The sequence below is a fragment of the Pongo abelii genome, chromosome 1 (assembly GCF_028885655.2).
Source record: "Pongo abelii isolate AG06213 chromosome 1, NHGRI_mPonAbe1-v2.0_pri, whole genome shotgun sequence".
Taxonomy (NCBI): domain Eukaryota; kingdom Metazoa; phylum Chordata; class Mammalia; order Primates; family Hominidae; genus Pongo; species Pongo abelii.
In genome coordinates, this window is record NC_071985.2 from 132,479,846 (window position 1) to 132,501,735 (window position 21,890).

Genomic DNA, 21,890 nt, shown 5'->3' on the forward strand with positions numbered 1-21,890 from the left:
TGTTGTTATTTTGTGTTTTGTGTTTATTTTGCAGAAAAACAGCAGGAAAAAAATTAAGTTTAAGAAAACTAGAATCAACATCCACAATTAAATGTTAAAAGAAAGAGCTTGTTTCACTGGTGTCCCAGCACTGTCTTATATAGGCTCTCAAGAGTCAACTGTTAAATATTCAGAAATTTTGAGAGCCCAAATCAGCAGTGGTAAATGTATTTGTACCATGGAAATCAGCAAATACTTTTTACTTATAGAGCCAGTTTACCAACATACCACTGCTTGCAACATGAGAATCTAAGAAATCACTCAGAATGAAGCAACCTTATAAATATTAATAATGGGAGATGAAACCAGAGATGAAAGAACATATTTACACAAAATAAGAAAGCATTTCTTATTATGACTGATGAAGTTACTCAAAGAAGAAAGAATGGAGAACAGAAGCACAGTGTCTACAATGTGGAGACTACATTAAAAAATACAAAAAGAGCTGATAGAAAAGAGACTAAGAAATTTTGGAAATGACTATGATCTACAATTATCTTAAGTCCTTGATTCTCTACATTCTCTGGGTAACAAGCAGTTAGGAGGTATGCAAAAATTGCAGAGCAATGGGTTGGAAAGGATCATAAAGGTCATCTAAGAACCCTTATAAGCAGTGAACTGAATCCCATCTTCACAACCTCCACAAGAAGATGAGCTTCTTAAGGACAGGAAACGTGTCTTTTATGTCTGTTGGCCCAGAGTATAGCACAGTGTTGGGAAAATTAGTATGTTATAGCTGCTGCTGAATGAATTAATACAGGAATGAATAAATGATCATTACCAAGAGTTCATTCAACTTATGCCTGAACACCTCTGGGGGCTAAGAACTATTGACCTTTTGAAGCAAAAATGTGTCCAGGGATGATGGCTCACACCTGTAATCCCTTTGGGAGGCCAAGGCAGGAGGATTGCTTGAGCCCAGTAGTTTGAGACTAGCCTGGACAATAGAGGGAGACCCCTTCTCTATTAAAAAAAAAAAAAAAATTTAATTAGACAGGAGTGGTGGCAAGCTACCTAGAAGGCTGAGGCAGGAGAATTGTTTGAATTCAGGAGTTCAAGACTGCAGTGAGCTACAATTTGGCCACCGCACCCCAGCCTGCTAACAGAGTGAGACTCTATTCTAAAAACAAATAAATAAAGCAGAAAGTATATAAAACAATCTTTAATTATGAGCTATGTACAATAGCAAAAACACTCTAGATCATCACTGTCCAATGGAAATATAATGCCATCCTCAAAAGAGAGCCACATGTATAATTTTAATTTTTTATAACCATATTAAAATAAACAAGAAAAAAGTAAATTTTAGTAGTGTATTTTGCTCATCCAATATATCTAGAATATTTTCATTTCAGCATTAATCAACATAATTATAAATAAGATATCTTACATTTTTCTTTTATATTAAATCTTTTTATTTTGAGAGACAGGGTCTCACTATGTTGTCCAGGCTGATCTCAAACTCCTGGTCTCAGCCTGGGATTACAGCTGTGAGTCACCACGCCCTGCCTTTTATACTACATCTTTGAAATCCAATATGTACTTTAAATGTACAATCTATCTCAATTTGGACTAGACTGATTTCAAGTGTTCAACAACACATGTAGCTACCAGCTAACATACTGGACAGTTCAGCTGCAGACTACATTGTATGTATACTTCAGAGCTAGACAATGCCCAAAATACTTTACACAATTGTCCAAAGTATATCCTAGTTTCCAGCCTCTGAACAAATCTATGACATATATGTACCAGCTACAATAAAAGAAAGAGCTTATATCATTGAGACCTACAAGACGAAACTGTGTTGAGAATTAGTAGGGAGGACAAAACCATCTCCCATTCATGAAAGAGCAAAACCGCATGCCTCAGGAGGCAGCGCCCAAAGTTGAACGTGACCTGTACCTAACAACAACAACAAAAAAAACAGAGTCTCAGCTTTTCAGATTTAACATAAGGCTATACATGAATCATTTTATTCATCTAAAGAAACAGAGATACGTGAAAATTCAATTCTAAGTCATGGCTTAAAAGGTCACCTGAAATCAGCAGAATAAAATCTGTCTAGAACTAGCAATAACACCAGAAAAACAGACCAAGACCTGTACTCTGGGCATTTTATCAACATCTGACTGACACCCATTTAACCACTAATTTTTCTATTCTTTTTTTTTTTTTTTTTTTTAATTTCAGAGACAGGGACTCATTCTGTCACAGCAGCACGATCCTAACTCACTGCAGCCTCAAACTGCTGGGCTCAAGCAATCCTCCCACCTAAACCTCCCAAGCAGCTAGGACTACAGACGGGTGCCACTATCCCTGACTAATTTTTATTTTATTTCTTTTGTAGAGACCAGGTCTTACTATGTTACTCAGACTGGTCTCTAACTCACAGATTCAAGTGATCCTCTTGCCTCGGCCTCCTAAAGCACTGGGATTACAGGAATGAGCCACCCACACGGCCAGTAATTTTTCTTTAAAAATAAAAATACAGGCAAATTGGTTTTAACTCAGGTATTTAAGAGCTTTTCGTAACATTCAACAAAATAATAACTATTACTATGTTCATTAAGGTAAATGACTGCAATCTTATTCAAAACCATCTTTATCAACTAAGGCTTCTGGAAATATACCATAAAGAGTACAAAAACTTTGGCACCTACCCTACTTCACTAAGTTTGGTAAAACTGATCTGGAACCCTAAAGGTAGGAATAAAAAAAAAAAAAAAGTAGTCTGAGAGAATTTTCACAACACAAATCACCAAAGCACCTTCTTGTTCCAGCAGATAAAAAATAGAATAATATAACTCACCTCCATTTGAGTACCTAATGGGTCATGGAGACACTTACACTTGTTTCTCTTCTCAGATCCTGTATAGCGGAGCTTACTTAGCACTTTAACAAGAAAACTCTGACAAAGAATCTTTTTTCATGGGGGTACAACTTATTCAAAATATGCCCCAGCTGTTAAGAATGGATTCAACGGTTTGGACTGGAAAAGCCATCTATTTTTAACACTCAGGAAATTGGCACATCCTCACTAGTCAAAACTAATGCGATTAGCTTCCATTATACCAAGCACCAAAAGCAAAAGTTTACTAAAGATCCATGGGGCAGAAATGACCCCAAAGATCAAGACTGAGAAACAGCGAGGAAAAGTTGAGAATGAAAGGAACATCTTAAAAGAGAATAAAATATTGTTTCCACAGTTTTGATACTCAAGAGGAAAGCATGGTAAAGAGAACTTTTCCTTTGAAGTACAGTTAATTGTTAAACAAACTTCGACAAAAATCACAATATCATATTTAAGCTAATAAAAGTCTGGTTCAATGTTTTATGTAAGGAAATATATTTTATGATTACATCTAACGTCTACCAGCACATGTTTACTTTATGAAAAAGAAGGCAGCCTGATGCCAAGTCCTAAGTGGTTGACCAACTTTTTGAGCCTTTGTTTAAAGACCTACAGTGGTTGACCCTTTTGAGCCTTTGTTTAAAGACCTACAAGTTCTGGCATGCCCAGAAGATCTAAAATAATTACTTTTGAGATTTCCCATTAAGACTCAGCCACAGAGCTCAGCAACTGGGATATCACTAAGGGTCATCCCCCAAAACACAACAAACACCTCCCTCAACACAAACATTATGCATCCATTTTAATGACAGATGTCATAAAAGGATTGCCATTGGGAGGGGTGTGAATCCTCTGTTAGAGAAGATTGTCTGGCCGCACAACAGCAAGAAAACTTGGATATTCCTGTTCACATTAAATAAAATACCATTATTTGATAAGCCATCTATTTCCAAGACTCTCAGGAAACAGCACAAAAAAAATGTTCCACAAAATGCTAGCATATTATTTTAATCCCAAGAGATGTTTTTTGTTCCACACAGGTGTGGATCAGGAAATATGCCTCAGAGTGTTTCAGAACAGGAGTTCTGCTGGATATTAATGGAAAGTGTGGGGCAGAAGGAAGAAAATCAGTACTTTGTAAAATTCTGGGCCAGATGCAGTGGTGCATGCCTGTAATCCCAACTACAGAGGATTTGAGCCCAAGAATTCAAGCCCACCCTGGGCAACAAAGTGAAACCTCCATCTCAAAAAAAACAAAAAGAAAAAAGAAAATTCTGGGTTATACAGAACTAAACAGGTTACTTCATTACTCAGAACCATTCAGAATCTTTAAAACGGAAATTTGCTTTGTAAATCTCCAAGATGGAGAGTTTTAAATTTACTTGAGATATATATATATAAAAAATATATAAATATACTTGATATATATTATATATAAATATGCTTGATATATATTATATATATAATATATATATATATTTGATATATACTTGATATATATATATATATTTTGCCATGGTACATCTTACAGAGCAGGAGTTCTCAACCTTGACCACACATATTGGCATCATATACACAGTTTTTCAAAATCCCAATACTCTGACTTCACCCTTGACCAATTACAGCAAAATTCTGGGCACAGAATCTAGGGATCAATAGTTTTTTAAAGCTCCCCAGGTATGCAGATAAGTTTGAGGATCAACGGAACTTTGAGAAACACCTGTAAATTCTAGCCTCTTCTCCAAGCTTTAGGAAAAAACTAAAGGGATAGGACATCGAATGTTCAACCAGCTTTATTCCATTAATGTCAGCACATTACCCTACCTAACCTTACCTCCAGACTTAGTCATTATTTTTCATGCCATGCTGTCTGGATATGTCTTCAAAACTAGATCCCTGGATGTTATTTATTGTCAGCATAATTTTATTCCCTGTTTAATTGTATATGTCATTTTATTTTATTTATTTTTATTTATTTATTTATTCATTTATTTATTTACTTATTTATTTATTTTTTGAGACGGAGTCTTGCTCTGTTGCCCAGGCTGGAGTGCAGTGGCGTGATCTTGGCTCACCACAACCTCCGCCTCCCAGGTTCAATCAATTCTCCTGCCTCAGCCTCCCGAGTAGCTGGGACTACAGGCACGTGCCACCATGCCTGGCTACTTTTTTTTGTATTTTTAGTAGAGACGGGGTTTCACTTTGTTGGCCAGGCTGGTCTTGAACTCCTGACCTCAAGTGATCGCCCACCTCCCAAAGTACTGGGATTACAGGCATGAGCCACCACGCCCAGCCTATATGTCATTTTAAAAACTGGCTTTTAGGAGATTTAGGAATTATCACCAATACTAAAAAATTTACCAACCTGATACATATGGACCAATAAACAAAGAAATAAGTATAAAATGAATTTAAAAGCACAAGAGACATCTTAAATAAGAATTGTACAATGTAGATTGGTTACCTTTTCAATGTTTTGTGGGACTTTAAATTTTCACAAATACTGTTTTGTGAGACTTTAAATTTTCACAAATACTGTTTTGTGAGCACCAATAACGTAGATTTAAAAACCACTGCCACTGACTGCCATGAAAACAATCTGGACATTCCACTAAGGGTCACTGGTCTCCTGGGGCTTTAGACAAGTTGAGATTAATATGACTTTGTTTGCTCAATAGTATACACTATAATTTAGTAGTACACTGAAAGGAAGAGAACCTAAAAAGATTCATACCCGGTTTGTCAATTCAAACTCTGCTGAGTCTGACCCCAGAACGGAAAGGCCTCTTGTTCCCTTGAAGGCTAACTGCCAAGCCAACACTGAAAATGGACGACTCAAAGAATTAAGGTAGATGAAAAACACCCCTTTCCCCTGATTTTCACCTAAAGTCACTCTTAATCAACACATTGGCTATTCTCAGTAAAAGTGAATACAGTTTTTGACACAACTACCCTCCAATTCAACAGAACATCCTACGACTGACTCACAGGTGACATCACAACACTCGTTGCTGTCACATAAGCCAGAAATTCAACTATCTCTAAAGTCAACTATACTTAATTTAATCAAGAATAGGCAGTAAAGCTACACAATTCTCATTTTTTTGTTAATTTTAACTAGGTGAATAGAATCTAAGTAGGAATAAAATCAGATCATCCTTTTGGTTATAATAATGTACCCATACTGTGAACTTCGTATTATATATACTACCTAACATACCATTATACAACCTATGCCATACGAATAAATAAACATAGCACCTAAAATCAGTGCCTGAATTGCTGTTCTCCAGTTTTCATCCTAACATGAAAGGCATTCCATGGGGCCTATTCCTAACATCTTCTCCTACCCCCCCATTTCAGAGTTAAACCTCCTTCCTCAGTATTCCCATAACACCTCTCTCCTAACTCTAACAAAGCACTGTAACTGTTTTACACACCTATACATGTATACAGACTATACACTGAGCTCTCCTGCAGCAGGTACCAAGTTGTCCTAAACATCTTTTGATCCATAGGACTATCACAGTGACTGGCACTGAAAAAGCAATAAATATATTTTAGTACACTTGCTCCCTCAGGACACAATAGGAAAAGAACCAACCACAGCCCTCAAGAGAAGAGTCAGCCATGCAAACAAATAATTATAATACAAGGTGTTTGCTTTAATGTTGTATGCAGCCTTGTAATACATAAAATGTAATAGGGAATCACAGGCAAAGGACCTGCCAAGCCTCTCCAGAAAAATGAGGAAGGCTTTACGGAAGTGACTGCTCAGATAAATGTTTGCAAAGTGAAAAAATTTGAAAAACAGCATTATTTAAATTCACAGTAGCCATAAAACTCTTTTTATTAGAAAGAAACTAAAATATATAGCACAAATGGGAACACAGACATTTCAGTGAAAAGTGTATATGAACATACAAACCACACCTTCAACAAGCCTTCAAAATCATCTTCATTTTTAAAAAATTTTAAATAATAAAACAATTACATCCAAATAGAAATTTCTTTAAGGATTCTCATTTTTAATTAAAAGTGTTAATATATCAGCAGTTGAAAAAATCTAGACAATGAAGACAAAAGTGTAATTTCATAAGAAATGAGATTTTTTTTTTAAACCTGGTGATAATAAAACCCAGATTATAATGAAGGCCAATGCAATGATGGCTGCCCAGAATTTAGTATGAGGATGATTCTTGATAGAGGTCCATTAGTCTTAGTTGGCCTGAACTGTAGACTAAAAACAACTCACATCTTATCTTAGCATAATAAAAAAATTAAGTTTCCAGAAAACTAGTAGTATTTTTTCAACTAAATTCTTCACTAAATTATAAATGCACTACTTTGTGGTATTTTCTGTTTCAAATGGATGGTTTATGAAGATTCTAGATTTAGAAATGAAGCTTAATGTAAATACAACTCTTGGTATCCTAAGATATCAAAAAGATAGAACTTAGAGTTACATTCAAAGGCATACTTTCAGTAGGAAATGGGTGCATATCTTCATTTACTTATACGTGCATAAAGAAATTCTAGACTGATATCAAATCAACTAATACCAGAAGTTACCTGGAAAGAACTAGACACATAAGGACCAAGAATGGGAGGGATAATTTTCACTTAAACCTTCCTATAGATTTTTTAAATTTCTGAACTATGTTAATGTATTTATGTTTTCAAATATTTACATAAAAGTATTTGAGTGAAAAATATTTGAAAAATAGGCTATAAATTTAGTATTTATGTAGAATTGAAATCAATTCTATGTTAAGTAGTATTAATTATCTTACTACCTTTTCTTTTTTATTTATTTATTTATTTATTTATTTATTTATTATTATTATACTTTAGGTTTTAGGGTACATGTGCGCAATGTGCAGGTTAGTTACATATGTATACATGTGCCATGCTGGTGCGCTGCACCCACTAACTCATCATCTAGCATTAGGTATATCTCCCAATGCTATCACTCCCCCCTCCCCCCACCCTACAACAGTCTTACTACCTTTTCTTCTATTCTGGTATTATTATTTAAAAATTCTAGTTCTTGACTGGGTGCAGTGGCTCACACCTTTATCCCAGCACTTTGGGAGGCTGATGCAAGCGGATCACTTGAAGCCAGGGGTTCAAGAGCAGCTTGGCCAACATGACAAAACTCCATCTCTACTAAAAATACAAAAATTAGCCAGGCATGGTGGTGGGGGCCTCCAATTCCAGCTATTCAGGAGGCTGAAGCAGGAGATTCTCTTGAACCCAGGAGGCAGAGGTTGCAGTGTGCCACTGCACTCCAGCCTGGGCTACAGAGTGAGACTCTGTAATAATAATTACTATTACTATTAATTATGTTACTAACAGTAATAACGGTATAATGCTAACAACAAGAAAAACAAAAACCAAACATTGCACTAGGCAGAAGGATAAATTTATCACTTCATCTGATCCTTAGTTTAGACCTGAAGCCATTTTACAGATAAGGAAACTGTGGCTGAGAGAGGATAAGTAATTTGTCCAAGATACTTGTTTATTACAGACAGCAAGAAGCAGAATGAGGCTTCAAACTGCTTGAAGTTTCTCTGCCTCCAAAGTATATACTCCTTACCACTTTGTTTAGAACTTAGAATTATCAGCATTATTACCCCTTTCTGAAAAAATAGGATTATATTTTACAGGGGACTTTCAAAGTATAGGAGCCATTAGAAGTGGAAGGAAAAATAAGCTTTGTCTTCACCATTAAAACTTTCATCTACATTATCTGTCATTTTTTATCTGCCCTTCCATGGCTGATTACCTCAGACTCTAGGTTGCTTCAGAATATTTTCCTCTCAGAGTCCAAATCCCAATGCCTTACTCTTTGACTTCTCTTTAATTAAGCACAATAGGTGTTGCTTCTTCCCTCCCCATGTCTTACCCTAACAGCTACCTCCTGTAATCTCAGAAGCAGAATGAGAATCCCTTGACTCTTAAGGGATTTAGTCTTAATGTATTCATTCAAATATTTACTAAAAGTGCTTTTAAGTATAAGGCACTGGGGCCTGCCCTCTGAGAGTTTACAGCAGAATGAGGAAGACAGACAAGCAGAGTCTTCTCAGTCACTCCCATTCCTTTCGCTCATTGTGTTGGTTAATTATGGTAATATAACAATAATAAGCCATAAGCAATACACATGCTTGCAGATTTGGACACACAAGCAAAAAAGGCAAAAATATTAGAATCATTCACAATTCTAGCAGAGGTAAGTGTTATGGGAGTTTTGATGTATGGTCCCTTCTACTGTATGTATGTATGTATGTATGTATGTATGTATTTATTTGAGAAACGGTATCACTCTGTCACCCACGTTGGAGTGTAGTGGGGCGATCTCAGCTTACTGCAGCCTTGACCTCCCAGGCTCAAGCGATCCTCCCACTTCAGCCTCTCGAGTAGCTGGGACTAGAAGCACGTACCACTATGCCTGGCTAACTTTTGTATTTTTAGTAGAGACGGGGTTTCACCATGTTGCCCAGGCTGGTCTCGAACTGCTAGGCTCAAGCTATCCACCGGCCTCAGCCTCCCAAAGTGCTGGGATTACAGGCATGAGCTACTGCACCTAGTCCCCTTCTACTTTTTAAATGAGCTCAAGTTCACCCCAAATTTTTAAAAGATCTTCTTTTGATGATACTTAGAAAACACAGTAATGAGAGAAAGGCTTCCTGGGGATGCCAGTCAGATTTGTGTGCCAAACTGGTGATTTAGGGTCCCCACTAAACAGGTGCTCCTGAAGAATCTTAGACGGTCTTATTCTATATCCCCAGCCTCTGACATGTGACCAGAGCTCAATCACTGCTCATGAAATGAAAGAATGAATGGATGAATCAATGATGTAGATTACTGAAATCCAACAAGTCTTGACATGGTTATTAGCTTATAAATGAGGCACTCTTTGTGCTTGACATAAACTATAAAGATATAGAAAGGATTCAAGGAAAAAAATAAATTCCTACAAGAAGAAAGCTCTTTTATTCTTGCTAGCTAGGGGGATAAAACTCTACAAAATGAAATAATAAAAACTACCATCTCATTTCATTCCATATAACATAATGGTTATTATCTTAAGACAATTAAAAAACACTACAACCCAAGTCTAAAGTATCCAGCTCTGTAGCAAAAGTTTAACCCAAGTCTCACCAGGAGTTATACCTGAATGGAAGATAGGGGGCGTTTGAGCCAGACAGGAGTGCTCTGTAGGCTTCTTCTGGTGTCTTCTTTAAATAGATTACCTAAGACAGATAAATAGCAACATTTAGAACACCCAAGAATGACACAAAACTAATTACTCACCAAATTTGCATTTCACTTCCTCCACTTTGAGTGACAACTGTTACGGTGATAGTGTTGATCTTTACAAAGCAACAACTTGCCAACATTTCCTTTTCAGCATGAAGCTGTGCAGCAGCCTTTGTCTTCTCCATGGGTAAACTTAGAGACAGAGGGCAGATCCATGAAGAAGCCATCCCAGGCTCTTTACAAAGGCACACTGAACAGACACAATTGCAGGGACAGTCATACCCTCATAATATACCGTGTGCTCACCAAAGACCAATGCACACCTCCTTGACCTTCATCGAAGAACTGAGGTGAATTATTTCAGTGCCTGGTAAATTTTGAAAGACTTCTCACAGTGAGCACAATATCCATGGGGTATCTACTGAATTTTCTGCCTACTCTGAGGAAAGCCAGTGTTGCTCTCTAGACACTCAATAAAATCACAATAAAATGGGTGAAAATGTGTATAGGTAAGAGTATTGGAAAACATATTATCTTGGATTTTGATACCAAAGCTACTTAAATCCCTCTGGTCCAACAAGATGAACTAATCTTAAAGATAAAAACAAAAAAGGAGTCCTTAAAACCAGTGAACAAATCCCAGGTAATATACATAGATACTGAGTATATAGTATATGCCAGGCACTGTATCAGGTACTGGCACCTCCCTTAATAGAATTTATGCTTGTGGGGCAAAGACAATAATCAACAAAAATAAATACAGTCTAAGGTAAAGGCTGAAAAGGAAATAAACAGGGGCCTGGAAAGCAGCTACCTGAGTCAAGGTAGTCAGGGAGGGGTCTCTGGGTGATGTTCAGGGTAAGATCTAGACTCTAGACGGGGAGAACCACAGGAAGAGCTAAGGGGAAGGAGGAATGGCTATCCAGGCGTGAGAATGACAAAGACAAGTTCCCTGAGGTGGGAAAGAGCTTGGTAAGTTGGAGGAAAAGGAGGTCAGTGTGGTTAGGACTGAGAGAAGAGGACAGGGGGCGGGAGAAAGCCAGGCAGTGGCCAGAATGTGAAGAGCAATACAAACCACTGGGAGAGCTCGATTTTATTCCAAGAGCAATTTAGTTTTTTAATTCTGAGCCGATGGCATTGGTCCTTTTCCTCTGTAGTCAGAAACGAGCTTAATTCCTACAATCTTCTCTACCTAAAATTAGTGGCACTATTTCCTTAATATGTCCCAACATCAAAACCCTATGCATTTCAATGACAAGAATGGCAGAGTCTTGGTTCTTAACAGTAGGGTTTTCCTCTACTTACAAACCTTCTTTGAGCTTTAAGCTATTTCACTAGGAATATATTATGTGTTTACTTATTAATATTTCAGGACTAGAAAACGAGTCCATTCTGAGTTTTCTAAAGAAAGAAAAATAAATAGATTAAAAATACTAACTTTAGTAACAAAACCCCATATTCATTTGGCAAGTAAACATGAAGGTCTGATAAAGCACACACCAACCAAAGCTTATTGAGTGTGAAACAAAAAGCAATAGAAAGGAAATAACTAAAAGTGCTGCCAGACAAGAGGCACAGATTCTAAAAGTGGAGAATTGTCACTCTAGTTGCAGCTCAAATAATTACAAAACTCCATTTAAACCAACACTAGCTCTAAAGACCATTTTCAGTAACCAACATTACAACAGGTTTTACCGTAACCTAAGTGGTAGGTTATATAACAGAATTGGTTATAATGCAGTGATTTCTTAAGCCTAAAGATGCTGCAGTATTTGAAAGGTGACTGGTTGCTAAAAGGGAGGGCTGCTTGTAGAAAGCTTCTGTGTGTGGGTTAGATAATTAAAGCTTAGACAACAACCTTTGAAAAGCAAAAATGCATTTTCCTCCCCAGGAGCAATTACGTTAATTCCCTTTAATTTTGAGGGAGTCATTCTGCAAGAGGGAGGCAGCAGCCCACATGGAATGCTTCTTTAGATTGGCTACCCCACAGGGCTTTGCTCCTCATCTTACCTGCATGACTTAGCACCATGGCCCATGTTCTCAAACTGCAAGATGAGACCCTTTGTTTTTATTTTTATCCCAGTGCTCAATTATTAATAAGTGCAAAGTGAAACCCAACAGAGGCCATCTAAATTCCAGGAAGATTCCTGGGGCATCTTTTACAGGTTGACCTTTCACAACCTGAAGGTAGGTATTTGGGCAAAGTGGGGAAATGTTCTCCTGATGAGTGAGTGCATTACTGCATGAATGCATGCTGGGTCATTAAAATACCAAATTCGCTTTTTCCAGGATAAAATGTGTCACATATTCTTATGCCAGATCTTCTTAGACATGTCTCCTTATTAAAAAGAGAGAGAGGAGAGAGACAGACTAGGCTAGATTAAAGCTCAGAAGAAAAGTGACATTTAATAAGAAAGGTAAGGAACTTTCCAAACTCTCATTGTGCCTCTAGGATGAAAACAGAATTCGAACAGTGGGCTGACTCCAAAGCCCACAGCAATTTCATCATATCTGCCTGAAAATATAAACTCAGTTGGTAGCATAGGTCTGGAAAAAAGGTTTCCACTCTTCCAAGTTCCTAAATGCCATTTCATTCCATTTGATTTTAAAACTTAGGTGACTTCAAACTGTTAACAGTTTGTAGTCATATTTGAGGAAAAGGGCAGGGGAAGGATCAGAAGGAGAAAGAGGAACTTTCTACCTTATATTTCTACTATCAACACATTGTCTTTTTCACAGACATACACAAATCTGTTTTTTAAATGTGAAGTAAGTAAATTAGTTATGCAATGTTAAATGTGTACTCTTTCTAAAAACAAAATCCATATTTAATGCTCGAAAATTTGTTGCCAGATATTCTAATATTTCTAAAAATATTTTTGCCTTCTCTCAGTAGAATCATAAAAATATTTTCTGAATGAAATTAATTTCAAAGCATCTTCTAAATATCTTGATTTTTTCTCTTGTGCTCCTAAGGGGAAAGAAATAATATGCTGTCTACTTTTCTCGCTAGGTATTAACATATATAAACCCAAACCAGAAATTTCCCCAAACTTTTGGCAAATACAACTTAACAAAAGCATTTGCACAGATAATCTTTGGTGTACCACATCAGTTTAGTGGGTGGTACATGCACGACTTTGATAAAATTGCCCTACTTTTACCAAGAAGTCCTAGAAATCATATTAATAATATAGCATTTAACATATACTTTTATTTTTAACTGAGCAGGAGTCACCCCATTAAAGTGACTTTTTCTGTTTAATTAACTTCCAGGTACCAAGAACTTAAATAACTTTTAGTTTCTTTAATAAAACGTTCTTAAAGAGCCATTCTCTTAACATATATGTTATCAACAGCTATGAGGTTTTATTAAACAGCATAATAAAATTTACCCTACTACAAACCGGCACAATTTATATTGTTTACCAGTAAGCCAATGTTGCCCATCAGTTAATCATGCACTTTCCCAACTTCTGCCATAGGTACCACCATGTACTACCATTCATTCTTTTTAAACACACATTTACTTTTGACTTAAATCAATTTGATGTAAAATGTTTTATATCATTGCTATAAATGGGAAAACCCGCCACTGAGTCTATACATAAATGAATATTAAAATGCATATTTTAATAACTCTTATAATTTTAAATATTTGTGTTTACTACACCGTGAGAAACAATGTAACAAATATCAAGTTTGTACTAGTTTTATAGAAGAACACCAGACTAACATGAGAAGTTATATAGAATCCTCTTAGAATTCATCTGCAAATACTTCTAAATCATTTTTTAAACTAAATCCTGCAGTCATCAAATCCTTAATACCTGCTCCAAAATAATATGTGAATTTCTGAAGCATTTTGGAATTTACAACTATATTTCTCTACTCAGACAATTCAATCTCTCTGATACACAAGGGGAGATTCTTAAAACAACAAATGGCTTCATAGAGAAGTCTCAACCAGACTCTGGGTCATGAATTTGCTAATGATCTTTCTCTGGGGACATTTGCCTCAAACTTTACTATGTTTTTAGCTTTGTTTTTAGGTGCTATTTTTCCTCCAAAAAAAAAAAAAACCTTTTCAGCAAAGCACAACACACACACACATACACACAACATATATATATATATATTTAAAAGTGAAATCTGTGCCCTTTCATTAATTATATTTCTATTTTGTGACTTGGAAAGTGAAAATACTCTTGAGGATTCAATTTGGCCATCTGAAAGAGTATTCTTTAATTTTATTTGTTTAATATTTCACTTGTGTGAAAAAGAGGAAACAAATGCTGACAATAGCCTTTCCCAGGTAGGTGCTGCCACTGGAACATTGGCACGATAGCTTTGAAATTAGCATTCCAACCATGTCTGAGTCAATTAAATTCCTTCAAAATACAATTTCCAGAAAACTGATGTTACAACTTTAAAATAGTCTTGAAGCACTATGATTTACCAAATATGGAAGACTTATGCCAAAAAAGGAGAGACTCCATTTACAAGTTTCAGACAACTAGGTTTAGCATACACAGAATACTAACTGTGGACATTACAAAGACATCACTATGATGTGTGCTTTGGGCTGAAGCCCATTAATCAGCAGAAATGCTGAGTCCTTTCCTTAGCACCATGTAACTTACAATTATCATGCTTGCAAAACTGCAATTGAGGATGGGGGGTGGGCAGATGTAAGACGAAAATGTTTCTTTTACTGGTGAAGCTAACCAGTACAGAGCACTCACTTGGCTTGAAACTACCGCACCCTAACTGGCTGCTCCCAACATCCCCCTTTCTCATGAGGGGTTCCTCCCAGTCAGCCGACCCAGAATCTCAAAAGTCATCTTTGACCGTAGCCTCTCCATCATGTGATACCCACATCAAGTTAATACCCAGACTCATTATCTCTTCACAGTCACAGTCACAGTCAGTCTCTCTCTTTTTATTTATTTTATTTTATTGTATTTTAGACAGGGTCTGGCTCTGTCGCCCAGGCTGGAGTGCAGTGGCACAATCTCAGCTCACTACAACCTCCACCCCCAAGGCTCAGGCCATCCTCCCACCTCAGCCTCCCAAGTAGCTAGGACTACAGGTACACACCACCACATCCAGCTATTTTTTTGTATTTTTAGTAGAGACAGGCCTGCGCCACGTTGGCCAGGCTGGTCTCAAACTCCTGGCCTCAAGTGATCCACCCGCCTCAGCCTCCCAAAGTGCTGGGATTACAGGCGTGAGCTACCACTCCTGGCCATCCACAGTCTCTTTCAGTTATGGGGTAGATCCAGGTTTGGGAGCCTGAAACACATCATTTGGGGAGCGAAGATGGAGGATACAAACATCTTTTCAAATTTTACAAAAATTTTTCCCTCCAACAGCTTGAGAGAGGGAACTAAGCAAGAAAAGGCCCTGAGTCTTAAATTTCATTAGCTCCCCAGTGAACTACCTGGACCTTTCTTCCATGACAATCATCATCACGTTATTTCAAACCCTTATCACCGTACTCTAGGACTAACACCATTTCTCTCTGCCTCCACCTCCTGCCTACTCCAGTAGTTCCAGAGCAGGGCTCAGAAAGTCTCAACCCTGCTCAAAAAGCCCAGCCCAGACTGCCAACCCTTCACCAAGATATCGTGCCAGCCTGCCTTTTCAGGTAAATTTGTCATTTTTCCTCAAATGAACCCTACCCGCTAGCCTGGACTCCTCACCCTTCCCTAAACATACCTGATATCTCTGGTATTTGAGGTTGTTGTTGTTGTTTTTCTGGAATACTTTCCTCACCATTTCTACCTATTAGACCTATATTTCATTAGACCTAAACTCAAATACTATGTCCCACGATGCCTTTCTTCTCCAACTCAGAATCTTTTCCCTTACCCTTTAGATTCCAGAATATGACACTCAACTATAGGTGATAATGATCACAATAATGACAACAATAAAAACAAAAAGTTAACAGTATATACCATGTGCCAGGCACTCTTCTAGGCACTGTACATAACTTGGTTCATTAATCCTCACATCACCCCAAGTTAGGTTCCATTATTATTCCCATTTTCATTTTACAGGAAAAGCACTGAGAATTAGTTGCTCAAGGTCACACAGTCAGTCTGGCTCCCTCATAGAAACTCATAAGCACATCCTGATGGGCCCCTCCCAGCTCTTTTGTAATTAGTTTCCTTTAGACTAAAGTGGAAAGCTTCTGGAGCTCAAGTAATCAAGCTTCCCATACCTTTATAAACCTTCAGATGCCTCCTGTCAGATAGATGCTCAGCAAAAAAACCTATGTTTAATGAACAGCTACTTTAAACATATAAGGATAAGAGTGCATCTACCCCAAAGGGTTAATTCAGCTTAATTAATAATTGGTGAATGAGATTTTAAAAGACTATATCACTACAACTATAGTGGGAATGCCCAAAAGAGGAGTAAAATTAACTTTCTCAGCCCAGTTGTATGAAAGCATCAAGCCAAATAGAGTCAATTCACCAATGATGTGCTTCAAGAGAAAGTAACAGACTGATTTTTAAAAATAAAAGCTCTAGCTCATATGATTTGTATTTGCTTATAGAAAGTATTTAGTCAAGGCATACTCCCTGATCCAAATATTCACTCTCCCACTTCCTGTGTGTCTATTCTGAAGCCACACTCAGCCACTTCCAACATGGGATAAAACGCAGCCAGCAGGAGGTAAAAGAGAGCACAAATCACCACAAATGACTGTAATTCAATCAGCATATATATTTACTTAACACTTACAATCTGCACAGGAACCTGCACATATACGAGGGCACAGGGAGAGTCTGAAATCTCCATTATGGAGCTTAAAGACACTGACTTCAAGGACTCTAAAGGGGGCTGGGAATGGCCTATGAAGTGACCAGACTCAACCTGAGCCTACCTTGCATCATCGCAGTGTTCAGATGCCACCTCCTCCGTTTCCTTGGGATCACAGCTCTAAAGTGAGACAGACTTTTTGGCAATCCAATAAGATTAGGCCCCTGCCTTATGTTCTCAAAGCTCTCTGCCCTTCTCCTTCAAATTCGTAAACCAGTTTGTTTCTGTGGTTATTTGATTGAGCCTGTCTCCCCAAGTAGGCTGTAAGGCTAATGACAGCAAGGTTTCCATCTCTTTTTTATCTGCAGGACTCAACACTATGCCTGGCATGTAGCACACACTCAAAAAATGATGGACGATTGCACAAATAGTGGGCGTTTTATATGAGGGGAAGCATGACATAGACACAGGTTCTTTCCCCATGAGTGGCATGAAACTAACCCTCTATGCTTCCATTGCCTTAGGTATAAACTGAGGATAATAATTATAACTATCACATAAGGTTGTTTGTTGGGAAGAATAAATGAATTAATAATGTATGTAAAGTGCTCAAAATAATATCTAGCACATAGCTCTTCTACAGCAAGGGACAACAAAAAGGAGATAAACTTTGATCCCAAAATGTTTTTTTTCCTTTCCACCATCTGTCTCTGGGTGAATCTGGATCCACACTGTTATTATTTCTCACACCTTCACCCTAAAGCCCGTCTATGTATACAAACATCGGAACATGAGGTTGTAAATGTCCCGAATAAGACCATGATTTAGTTCAACCCTCTAATTATAGAGTACAGACATTGATTCTACTCTCAGTTCTGCCTCTTTAAACAGCCTCCCTAGTCTCCTGATGCCTTAGTATCAACATCCATAAAATAAATGCCACTGGCCCCTGCTTTACCAAACCCATTATCAAAATATCAGAAGATCCCTGAGGTGGGCCATGTCTTTCTGCAACAAAGTAAGCGAAATAAGAAGTAAGTTACTGTTACTAGCATTGTATTCATTTTTTCTATTTGAATGTCTCATGAACAAAAGAATTAGATTCCCAAGCTGGATTTGTTTTTAGGAAAGGAAAGCACTCACCAGTTACCTGCAAAGAATGAACCACACAAGTCCATGAAAAGAAGTCCAGCATAAAAACAGAAGTCCATCATAAAAATGCACTGCAAGGCAAAAAACTCTGCAAAAAGCTGAAACAGAAAACTTTTACAGTCTCTTCCTTGGCTCCCAAAACTTGGTTCTCAGACTTCTTAAATGTCAGGGCACTTAATTCATAAACTGTTTTTTCCTAAAGACAGCATTAATTGTGATACACAAACACAAACAAATTGTTTAATTTTGTTATTTTTAGCAACATTATTTTCTTAATCATGTCCTCCCATTATATCTAGTGACTCAGAAAACAATATCTACATTCAACTTTATAATTTTTTTAAAATAGGAAAAAGTTATACATTTCTCAAATGCATAAACAATTCCACTTTGTTCTAATTGCTTGTTGAAATAGAAATATTCAGTGTTAATCACATATGAATTAGATAAGTCAGTCCGATTACAAATCAGAAACACAACTGTATTTAAAACTTGTATTATATTCAGTCTATTTTAAATCTATCATGCTAAACAGTCTAATTAAAACAGAGTAAGAATGAATGTCTTTTGTTTCCTACGGTCTTTGGTTGAACACGTTGTAAAAGAAAGTCATTCTTCCTGTTCTTCAAGTTTTGAGTCCATTATAAATCACAGATTATGAAGTCAGCAAAGCATAAGACAATATATCTGCTTAACAAATATGGAGGCAAGGCTAATCATAGAAGTTAAGCAGAACCTGACATCAGCTCTCTATAGACATCGCTTATTTCTACCCTAAAAATACTTAACAATTTTCAGTATTTGAATCCTTATGAGAATGAGGTCTAGAAATGACTATGTTTTTTGATTGAGGTGCTGTTTGCTCTGAAATACCGTCATGTGACATCTCTTTACAGTTTAATTTGAAGCTGGGATTTAACATACAGTCAACAAAGAGCAGACTTTATTTATTTGACAATTCGTTTAAAATAGAAATACTCTTTCACCCCTCTCATGGGTATAATTAGAGTGAAACCAGTGGGAGCTTTTTGATGGGCAATTTAGGGAGAATTGCAGACAATAGTAGCCATGTGTGTCTTCCCATCTAATTTGATTACAACCAGAATTTTCATAATCAGCCTAAAAAGATATCCTTCCAGAACTGACAGCTACAGCCAGCACAAATGCACATCTCTTGCTGGCATTGTCTTAGTGACACAACGCTTCTCTTCTGCCTGAGGTGAGTTCATGTACCAGCATAGACCTCACTGAGCTGGTTGTGTAACAGTAAACTAGCCCAACCCCTTATAAAGCAAATAAAGGAAACACCAGCCAATGTTCTTAATACACAGAAACCTAAAAGGACACGTTAAAGGGGGAAAGAAGAAAATGTGTGGCCCCAAAATAACCTCAGTCCCTTAGTCTCACACAAGCTGAGCAAAATACTGTTATGTTACAACATGCAGCTAAATATAACCCTGTAGAACATTTATCATTCATCATCAAGAGGTAGTCCTTATATAAAACGCAAAAACAGACTCACTCCAGAATATCACTTGAATAATACATACTCCCAAACTGAATGGTTTCATGTTAAAAACTCCTGGTGCTGAGTTTCACTGCTAACTTCTGGGTATAGCATGAGCTTCATTTCATAAAACTTTCCAAATGAAGAAAGAAAATGAAAAAAAGTATGTTATTTAAACCCAGGACTGAATTGGATCAAGTTAACAAGGCAAAGAACCATAACTTTGTAATGAAGATGGTGATGCAGATCCACTGTAACAGACCAGGACTGGATGTTTAAATCCTGTTAACACCTGTTAGCAATTATAGACAGTCTTTAAATTGCAAATACATTATACTCCAAACATTTATTTGTAAAAGATAATATGGTGTTTTTGTTTTGTTTTGTTTTGTTTTTTGTTGTTGTTGTTTAAAGTAGAGACGGGGTCTTACTATGTTGCCCACGCTGGTCTCCAACTCCTGGGCTCAGGTAATCCTACGGCCTTGGCCTTCCAAAGTGCTAGGATTACAGGCGTGAGCCATTGTGCCTTGCCAAGGATAATATTTTGACTTCTGGAAATATTTTCCCAAAGACAAAATCTTAAGATTTTAAGTTTCCTAAGCTAGTCCAAAAATGATAATATATTCACTATTATCATTAAAATCATATATCTAAAATAAAATGTAGTAGAAGACACTATGTTCAAAATTAAAACTAAAATAATTAAGTAAGTGTGTTAGTTTTTTAAGTTAATTATCTTCCCTCAATGCTAATACTTAAGGGAAAGCTAAATTAGAAAAACTTGAAGAAATCAAGGAATACATCTATAATGGCTTTAAAGTGAACCCTGAATTATTTCTAATGTTTTGATTGGTACTTAATTATATACAATTCTGCTTCAAAATGCATAACTTTCCTCAGTATTTGGCATTATGATTACAGCTGATTTCAAATCTGAGGTAGTGGAAAGCAGGGCAAATATGAGAGGAAATTTTCTTGCTGTCACTGGAAGGAAAGTAATTGGGGAGAAAAGTGAACAAGAAAGATCATAAACTTTCTGGGAATACACAGGAGGAAGCCTACCAAACTTGCCAGGGATGGAACCCAACTTGGGGGAGCTGCTTCCCATGTACTTATGGCAACTTTAGGCAGTCTGTGATCTCCTCCAAGAGAGAAGGTGGTAGACCAGCAACCCAATGTATTTATTTTAGTAACTAGGGTATATACTTAAGGAGCTGTACATAGAATTGTTTTTAAAATTAAAATTTTAAGAAGACTTTTCAAATATAGTCATCTTATTCTTTTTCAAATTTCAGGAAGTTTGCAGGTGAGATGTTATCCAAACTTCTAACACAAAAGCCACAAAGCATGTGAACTAAATCTCAGGTCTAGAATCATGGTAACTTGTAAGCTACTGTTCTTTGAACTCACTCAAGAATAGAAAACTAACAATGCACACAAACAAGGAACTGGTTGTTCTCTTCCAGTATTTACAAGAGTTGTTGCTTAGAGAGAGCAGGAGAAACAAGAGTTTTGCCCATCAGTCAGGTGTTTGCAGAAAAGATTCCGTGGCAATTTTTCTGTGCATTAGCCCCAACTATTCAAACATGTGCCACACAACAGTATTGTCCTTCAAGAAGATAACAGAATTAATCATCCTTTTTTCTCTTTTTTTTTTTTTTGACAGAGTTTCGCTCTTGTCACCCAGGCTGGAGCGCAGTGGCGTGATCTAGGCTCACTGCAACCTCCATCTCCTGGGTTTAAGCGATTCTCCTGCCTCAGCCTCCCGAGTAGCTGCAGAATTAGTCATTCTTAAATGTGCACAGATTTTTTTAAGTAAACATGTTCCCTACATACTTTAGCTTACTAACTTCCACAAACAGCAGAACTGAAACAATTACAGATTAAATAAAAGTAACTTAAACCCAACCAACAGATCTATTGCATACATACTATATATATACACACTATATATATAGTATATATAACATATATATAGTATAACATATATATTATATATATATATATAAAAAACATACAGGAAGTTCACCCACCTTCCCTGCAGTAACCGGGAACTTCCCTCCTATTCTGGCTCACTACTGTAGGCAGACCTCACTACTTCCAGAAAACAGCCCCCCTTCACCCTGGCCAGCAATTTCTCACCCCCATCTTCCTATGAGCAACAAGACTTGCATGGCAGGTTTCCTGGTAGTAAGGAAAATGAGGAAAGACGAAGGAAAAGGAGAAAAGCAGAGAGCTTTCCACAGTTCTACACACCAGGTAATTCATTTCTTCATTCAGCAAAGACTTACCAGTACC

The 21,890-nt window shown here is 37.1% G+C and overlaps 1 protein-coding gene across 5 annotated transcripts in view; it reads right to left on the bottom strand.

Annotated features, from left to right (window-relative positions):
• CDC14A (cell division cycle 14A) overlaps positions 1–21,890 on the bottom strand; it is a 176,132-nt gene that overhangs the window by 87,713 nt on the left and 66,529 nt on the right. For all 5 annotated transcript variants that reach the window (XM_024237529.3, XM_024237536.3, XM_054530709.2 and 2 more), the window contains exon 5: positions 10,073–10,152. In XM_024237529.3, the coding sequence (XP_024093297.1) occupies positions 10,073–10,152 (80 nt within the window). The remainder of the gene's footprint in view (positions 1–10,072; positions 10,153–21,890) is intronic.